General features: G+C 42.6%; 1 protein-coding gene across 1 annotated transcript; it reads right to left on the reverse strand.

Moving 5' to 3' along the window:
- Positions 1 to 6,246: 6,246 nt before the first annotated feature.
- Positions 6,247 to 7,668, reverse strand: pou4f3 (POU class 4 homeobox 3; the record flags this gene model as incomplete). The annotated part of the gene is made up of 2 exons (XM_080508283.1): positions 6,247 to 7,176; positions 7,546 to 7,668. 2 exons carry the CDS (start codon positions 7,666 to 7,668, stop codon positions 6,247 to 6,249), a joined length of 1,053 nt encoding a protein of 350 aa, XP_080364409.1.
- Positions 7,669 to 9,198: the final 1,530 nt, after the last annotated feature.

Consider the following 9,198-nt stretch of genomic DNA (forward strand, 5'->3'; position numbering starts at 1 on the left):
AGAGAGAGAGAGAGAGAGAGAGGAGAAGACTGTACATCGACAGTGGCACGACCATTGTTATTTTCCCATTTGCCCTCCATCAACTTGCTGGAGTGACGAGGCATGTCGACACCGAGCTGCTTTTCAGCCTCCACACTGTCGGAAACACAGAATGTAAACAGTAACACATGTTGATTTGACAATACCTTTCCTCATACAGCATCTTTCGCCTCTTTTTATGTGTAGTTTCCCATATTTTCTGTATTTCTGGGTTGTTTTGTCCCCTTCAGAAATAATTGTAAATAGATGATCTCGGAGTGTAAAACGTTGCGATTAGTGCTTGTAATGTTGTGCCTCATCCTCACACTCTTATGTATTTTTAAAACATGTTCGACCATATGCACCATGCATTTAAAAGCAGAGCAAGTGACGGTATATTCATATTTAAAGAAACACACACAAACCTTCAAGTTAGTCATCATTTATATATATAATTTTTTTTTTATTGCATTTCATTTCACCAGGTAAAGGGTTTGACAACAGAAAAACATTTGCAAACATGTCGTAGCCAAAAGGCAGCAATGGGACTAATTCCATACTATATGAAACATAAACAAAATGAATACACAGGTCAATTATACAGCAAATCTCATGCCAAAATCGATGGAGAAATCTTTTCTTTCTTTCTTTTTTTTTTTTATTTAGCGCTTATTCAGCAGACTATATTATAAAAAATAGCGTATGAGGTTTATTATCCCCACTAACTTCAAAATCTTGCTTTTTGGCAATAATCTCAGAGAGTGTCCCATAAAGAGTTTAAAACCAAGTATACAAAGAGTTCATACACAAAGAAATCCCCAACAACAATCAAACAAATGCAGTGTAACAGTATAAGAAAAAAACAATGTATTTGAATTAGTTTTTTTTTAATAGTATGTAAGAAAGAAAGGCTAAAAGAACAAAACTACAATAAAAACTGGATTTTCGGTATGTTACAGACCTGCTGGGATGAATTATATTCCTCTACAATACATCATTTGTAAATCCACACCACATGAAATAAATTGCTCTTGGGATTTATTTTTTCTTCTTTTAATTGACTCCAAAACAGTGACATTGGATGTTTGTTTACAGGTCAGTCCCACCATAGCTTCTCATTGTTTACTATTTGCAAAGTCCTCAGTGATGACATAGCTTTTAAAAGTAAAGTTTAATGCTTTGGTTCATCAGAATGTAGAATTACAAGCAAACAGATGAAGAAATGATTCAGGTAAAGTTGAGAGATGCTCAAGAAATACAGAAAATAAATAAAATGCAGGTACATTTTTTATAAGCAAATGGTCAAAGAGTGAATTATTACAGCATTCGAGAGCCATTAAAGTATTAATTTCTGTGCTTTGTAACCATGGCAACGGGGACACAGTCTGAATGATGATTACGAAGTTTTTGCCTCCTGCCAGAAAAATGAGAAGTATGAATCAAACAAAGTTAGACGTGAGGCCTTGAAGGATTGAAACGCGACGTGGACTGTGGTTGGGGTTGCAGCCTCCTGTTGTCTTTGTAGTGGCTCGTCCCGGCGCTGCTGCTGTCAGCAGGGTTTACTGTCAGAGCCGGCGGGGACGCACTCACCTTGACGGGATCAACTCGGAACAGAACTCAACTCAGACGGTCGTGACGACAGGCCTGTCGGCCAGTCCAGTCTTTCAATCTTTCAATCTTTTTCTCACTTTTCCATCATCTTCACTTTCAAGAGTCTCTTTTTTTATGAATAGTTTTCCACCTTCTCTTCTAGTTATACATTACTTACATTTTCTGTATTTTTTCTGTATTTGTATTTGTATTTTTGGTCATTTTGTGCATCTACTTTTTCATTTCTCTCTCTCTCTCTCTCTCTCTCTCTCTCTCTCTCTCTCTCTCTCTCTCTCTCTCTCTCTCTCTCTCTCTCTCTCTCTCTACACTGCAGTTGCATTTTCTTAAATAGGATTATTATGTTCCGCAGACTGAATGTTGATAATATGTTGAGATAGTCTAATCTGGGTTTGTGTGCAGGCCTGCACCTGACCAGCTAAGTGCTTTGTAGGAAAAAAAAAATCACGCCACAGTGAGTTATTTCTGGCTGGGTTAGTCTTATTTCTCTGGGCACTTTGATAATGGAGAGGACTTGAATAATGAATGGGGTGTATAATACTGTTCTTCAGACCCACCCAATGAATTAAGCAAGTGCATATAAGTGAGTTTCTGTGAGTGTCTCTAATATACCACACTCTTCTTTTTTTTTCTCCTTCCTTCCTCTCTTTTCCTTTGCTCCTATTTTTGAAATCGGTGCACAAACTTTCAGCTGTGCGGGGAAGAATATATAATGTATGCTGATATACAGGCAGTGAGGATTCCTCTCTTTCTCACTCTGTTGCAACTTCTTAGTGTCTCCCTCACTGTGTCTGAGTCTCAATAATCTCTGTATAATTCATGGTGTGTTCATTGGCAGACAGCTTGACCTCAAAAAAGGCTCTGACACTCACAGAAGTTCTCTTTTCTCTCTGTACACTGATGCAATATCAGAATATATTGATATAATGGAAAATCTATCAACTTGTGGATGTTACCCTCTCCCTCCCTCTCCCTCTCCCTCTCTCTCGGATATTGGATCAGAGCCAATACTAGTGATTTTTAATTGATCAAGTGTCAATAAATCGAGCCGAATACTTCACTGATTTCTTTTTTTTTTTTTTTTTTTACATCAGCTGTCATCCACTAACCCTGTTTGCAACCTGCCGGAAATGGAGGAATAGCAGCCAAGCAATAAGCAGCAGCAGCAGCATTTCCATTTCCTAACATGTCAGCAGTCTGGAAGTATTTTTAAGATAGATGACGCAAACAGTTAAACTTCCAATGAAATTACATTTTGCACGATGTTTCTTTCAATAAAGCTTTTAGATTTAGGCAACTTCGTTGCTACAATACTATAGTATTGGTATAGTCACAATATAGCAATAGCAATCCAAGTATCGGGATTGGCCGATATCTGAAAAATCGTATTGGTATCCTGCCACTGAGTTTTAACTGGACATCCCCAACTCTCTATGAACTCAGAAAGGGTCCGGTCTGCCTTGTAGGAGAGAAAACAAAAGCACAAGTAGTTTGGATTCACACACACAACTGGAGGCAACAGGATTTACAGCTGAGATGCATCTTCTGCTCGTGACACTCATCACCTGTATGGGCTTCCTGGAGAGTAACTCGATCTTTGTCTCTCTCTCTCTCTCTCTCTCTCTCTCTCTCTCTCTCTCTCTCTCTCTCTCTCTCTCTCTCTCTCTCTCTCTGTGTGTGTGTGTGTGTGTGTGTGTGTGTGTGTGTGTGTGTGTGTGTGTGTGTGTGTGTGTGTGTGTGTGTGTGTGTGTGTGTGTGTGTGTGTGTGTGTGTGTGTGTGTGTGTGTGTGTGTGTGTGTGTGTCCTGCACTGCTTTGGCTGCTGGTGATGATAACAGGAGGTGACTAATAGAGAGCGCAGAGGTAGCTGTCTTCTTGCGCTCTGGTCACGTTCTCATTTGTTGCTCCTGGCATCGGGATGAATTATTGAGTTTGGGGTGACTTGTCTCTCCCCTCCTTTCACATTCCCCCAGTCTGCTCCCACGGATGACAGCCACCCTACGTGTGTGTTAAATCGAAAGTGTGGGAGAGAGAGAGAGTGTGTGTGTGTGCGTTGGTGCGCATTCTCTTTCAATTTAACAGAGCTTTCATCCTCATTCTGTCAAAAATGCTCTTCTCTGCATGAAAACGCAGTAAACACTGTGGGTTTATCTCAGACTCAATGATAGTTGCCCATTTCTTTCTTTGTCATTATAATAATCAACTTTATGTGTCTCTAATTCTGGTGTATGGCAACCTTTTTTCTTCTTTTTTTTTTAAATTTACACCAAATTGATTTTTTGATGCAGGAAACGCGCAAACTGGTCCTTCCAACACACCTCGATTATTGCAGGAGAAAATGCAATATACCTTTCAGATGCTGCTGAATAATTGAAGTGCCCTCAGTCGCCACATGCTGCAAACGCACACAAGTTTTCAGCTCAACTTACCTCGCAACAAGGCCGTTATGATATCAATACTGTGTATTTCAAAGATCAATTATTCACTCTGCAAGGCTGATTTTTTTTTTCAAGCTGGGAAGGACCTTATTCAGACAAACCTGAATTATGTCTTTACTCCCGAGCATTTCTGTCTTTTTTTTGCAATTACTCCAGAAAATGTGCGACAGAAACAAGGATTTAGCGTTTCCTTTTGCTCGTCCTCCTCCTCCTCCACACGAAATCATATTTAACACCATAAATTATGGACTGCGATTAATCACATCATCATCATCAAAGAGAATATTAATAAGAGCCACAAACGTTTCCGTGTATTGATCCCCATACACGTTGAAGCAACCGGCAGACAGTCTCTCAGGGAAAATCACACAACCTCAGGTCATGTCGACTGTGGGGGGATCCACAGGAAGCTTTTTATTTCACATTGTTGTTAATATTTTCAAAATTAATCATTAAAATCAGGCGAATAATGCTCAAGAAGAAAAAGAAGCTGGAATTTCGGCTTAATATTTTGTAGAAAAAGTCTAAACAATAATAGCACGACAAGCTGTGCGTCCTTACGCACGGGGAATCCAATAATGGACTTTTTCGAAAAAATTTACGATACGATTAAAATAAAATGAAAAATACTTACTTATCCAAACGAGAAAAGTAGAACAATAAAAATTATATAATCTTTAAAATTCCTTTCTTTCCCTGGCCAATCTGTCGTATGTCCCCAGAGTCACCGTAGTTCTCAGACTTCTACTCCCAACTCCTCCACATTACTTCGTTTTATACCAATATATAATTAATATTGCATCGTCATTACTTAATAATTCCAAAGCCTGCTTGCGTGCACGACATAACCCGGTGACATGGAGGCATCCATAATTAAGAGTGCACTTAAAAACAGCACTAATTAGAGAGAAAGGGGCCATTAGCGGCTTGTCGAGGACGCGTCGTCTCTCCTCCACGGTGTGAAACCCGTTGTGGAAAAAGGAGGCCCCGCGCCATCACCTTTCGTTTTCTGTGGCGCCTGTATCATATACGACAATACATATTTAATCCCAGTAGAGATTTGGGGGTTTATAAATAAAACAGCCAGGCAAGTTCCGGTAAAACAAACAGTTTACAAAGATTGTATCGCCCATCGGTGCGTCTCCGGATGAATTCCTCCTCTACAGGCCTTTTCGCTGGCGCTTCCTGTGTTACTAGTATTTTTTTTTTTCAAAGAGCAAAATAAAATAGGTTCAGAGAAATATTAGAAAATAACCAATCATTTATTAGATTTAAACTTCAGACATTTTTTTTTCAAGTGAAACCAAGAGTGAGGCAAAAAAAATAATAAATACTAAGTGATGTACGGCATATACTGTATATATCAGAGCTATATAATGATCACAGCTCACCTCCAAAAACATGTTCACATCAAAATACTAAAATATAGCAGCAGCCAAAGCCACACGGGTGTGCCTCAATATAAGACGGTGTCATTTCTAAATATTTCTAGATAAATATAGACTCAGAATGTCACAGCTACCTTGTGAAAGAGTTACATGGGTTTTGTTTTGTGCGTCACACAGTTCACAAAGTTTGCAAAAATAGTGTTTTAAAAAGTGAATATTTGACCGTCCAATTCTTCTAAACTCTCCATATGCGTTATAAAAGAGGCGCAGACAGTTGAGAATTTGTGCATAAATGATGAAGACAAACCCTGATGCGAGCCAATGTTATCAAAAATCACATTTCCCCCTCACAAAAACACAACTTCGTTCTCTGTTTTCATTTTAACACCGCTGACAAATAAACAGAGCGTAAATCTAAACTCCGAACTCCATTTTACGCATTTCAAAATGACTTTGTATCCCTGAATGTGACAAAAATAAATAAACGTCAGGGTGAAATTGATGAAAAACCATACTTAGTGTGTGCAAAATACGTGACCAACAACACCAATATCAGCCTCCTCACATATCCAAAACACATTTAAAAGTCCCGCAGTAATAAAATGGAAAAAAGTGCAACAATGTCAAGCGAGAGACACGAAATGAAAAAAATAACAAAAAAAACAAACAACTGAAGTCTTTTTGGAGACAATCCCAGGTGAGAGGTGATAAATCCCTGTTAGTTAGGCTACTTAGGCTATTATTAATCACTCGATCAAAAATGTAGTAGGCTATTTTATTCATGACGGGTGAAACTCAGTGCGCCGCGGAGTATTTCATTCGTTTCTGTTTTTGTCGCTGGTTGCAGAACCAGACTCGAACCACATTCTTTTTAAGGTCCAGTTTCTCTGCGATCGCGGCGATTTTTTCCGACGAGGGCCGCGGCTGGATAGCAAAGTACGCCTCCAAAGAGCGCTTCTCCGGCGCGGCGATGGACGTGCGCTTCCTTTTCCGCTCGCTGCCGTTGAAAAGGTCCGGCTTGCCGCTCTTCTCCCGATGCGCAGCCTCGGCTTCCTCCAGCCAGGCCTGGAGAACCGGCTTCAGCGCGATCATGTTGTTGTGGGACAAGGTGAGGGACTCGAACCTGCAGATGGTGCTCTGGCTCAAAGAGCCCACTCCCGGAATCTTGAGATTGGCCAACGCTGACCCGACGTCGGCCTGGGTCACGCCGAGTTTGATCCTCCTCTGCTTGAAGCGCTCGGCGAAGGCTTCCAGCTCGCGGGGGTCCGACTCCACGTCGTTGACGCACGCCATGCCGCCGTGCACGGACAGGGAGTGAGGGTGGGCCATCGTGGCCATCGCTTGGTGCAGCTGCCCCATGGTCTGCAGGTGGTGGTGCGGATGCTGGTGGTGATGCGCCGCCGCGGTCATCCCTGGGGGCTCCGGACCCCCCATCCCGGTCACGGCCAGGCTGGTGGAGAGGTGGTCCAGGAGGTCCCCGGCCTCCAGGGTCTGTCCGAGGTGGTGGTGGTGATGGTGGTGGTGGGATGGGACGTGGGAGATGGGCACGGTGGTGGAGGACGAAGAGGCGGCTGAGGTGCAGGGGACACTGCTCATGGTATGGTAAGTCACGTCTGGTTTGAACGGGTGACTCTTGCCGTGAGAGACAATGCTGTCAGCAGCCGCCAGAGCCTCTGCCCGTGCCAGCAGGCTCTCATCAAAGCCTCCGAATATATTGCCCTGCAGCTGCAAGCAAGAGTGCGCATACTGGAGTCAGTGGGGAATTCTGTCAGGCTGCTCTCAGGATCTAAAAAACATTTTCCAAAGGCAAGCAGCGCCGAGGAGAGGAGAGAAACCCTCCTCAAAGCGCAGGTCATAAAAATTAATATGAAAGCAAGAGCATTGCTTGAACAGACATGTGGAGGAGGAGGAGGAGGGGAGGAAGGGGGGTTGGACACAGACAGTGGGAAGGGGGGGGGGGGGGTAGAGAGAGTGAGCGTGGGGGGAGAAATAGCAGATAGAACAAAGTCCTGTCAAATCAACTTTACAGACATTTCCAGTGTGATATTTTGCCCTCCTCCTTACCCAGCACACTCTCCCCAGACCTGGACGTACCTGCGGGGCGGGCAGACAGACTCTGCGCATGCCCTCCGAGCCTGAGTGCAGGCCGGGATACTTGGGCTCATGCAGAGCCGGGTGCATGGAGAAGCCCTGCTTGCCGTTCATGGTCATCATCATCTTCCTCCCCGCGAGCACCTCGCAAGCAGTGTGGCCCCTGACATGAAAGCCGGGGAGCGGACAGCTGTGCGCAAAGCTCCTGCGCTCTCCTTCACCAGCTACACTGAGCTGTTCACATGAGCAGCGCCTCCCGGCATCACCCCCCCCCCCCCTCCCTCCACCCCTGCACTCTTCTCCCTCCTCTTTCAGCCTTCCTCCTCCTCCTCCTCCCTCTCTGCTCCTCTTACAGGTTGCAAAACGTGGCCTGTTTGCGCAAGCGTCGCAAATAATGAGAAACCATCTGATATTCATATTACACGGTGTGTGTGTGTGTGTGTGTGTGTGTGTGTGTGTGTGTGTGTGTGTGTGTGTGTGTGTGTGTGTGTGTGTGTGTGTGTGTGTGTGTGTGCGTGTGTGTGTCGCTCAAATTATTCCAAGATCACTTGGCTTATTCCAGCCTAAACAGGGAAAAAGAAGTCGAGGTCGCAAAGTATAGTATTCGGTCGTAAAGTATTCGGCTCATTTCAGCACCATGGAGAGCGCAGCAGCTCCCAGAGGAGACTGCGCAGTTCTGGGGGGGAAATTCTTTGTACGGTAAGTCTAATGTCATTATATAACCCTGAAAAGCAGGTGTCAAACATACGGCCCGGCGGTCAAAGCCGGCCTGATGAACCGATGTGGACAAAGAATTTTCACAGATGTCAAAATTGTTGATATAAATTAATAGATAGGAAAAACTATCGTGTTTTTTTTCTAAATATAAATTCGTTAGGTTTTGTAAAAAGGCATTACACCAAATGTGAACTTATCAGCGTCATCGTACAAAAACATGTTAAGTCGACCAAAAAGCATCTAGAAATGACTGTGTTGTACATGGTGCTGTATAAATAAAGCTGAATTGAATGGAGTTGAATTGAAAAGGTTGTCATGTCATGTTACTGATCGGGCTCCCTTGAGATGTACAGGACGTCCCCTGGGCTGAGATGATTCTGTCACGTCTGCTGCATTTATTGAATTCACCAACACGTAAAAGAAACAAAAACAAAAAAAACAATATTAATTTATTAATTTACATATGATTATATTGGCATCATCATTGTTAAAGAGAAAAAGAAAATCACAAACAATTACATTGATTAAACTTCCACTTTCTGGTACACAATTTTCCTTGAGTCATTTCAAGCATCCCCCCAGAAATAACAAAACATCATTAATATTCTGTTTTACTGAAATGAATTCATCATGCCACACCAACAATGGTGTAAGGAGAACTTTCCACTCGTTTTAGACTCTTTAATTTGTTCTGGAAACTGTTCTGTTCAGGTAAAGACAGGTCCTGCATTGGTCACAAAAGATGCTGCAGTTCATACGTCATACGTTTCCATACATCGAGCTAAGCTATTCATGGAAAATAATGTCACACAGATGATGTAGATTCGTGAAATATTTGTTGTAGGGGTAATAACATGAAGAAGCCATTCTCAGATAGACCGATTTGCATTTAGTTTGCATTCAGTCTGTGCCAATAAAACAAAAAATAATAGTAATAAT

Source organism: Blennius ocellaris, assembly GCF_963422515.1.
Source record: "Blennius ocellaris genome assembly, chromosome: 14".
Lineage (NCBI taxonomy): Eukaryota > Metazoa > Chordata > Actinopteri > Blenniiformes > Blenniidae > Blennius > Blennius ocellaris.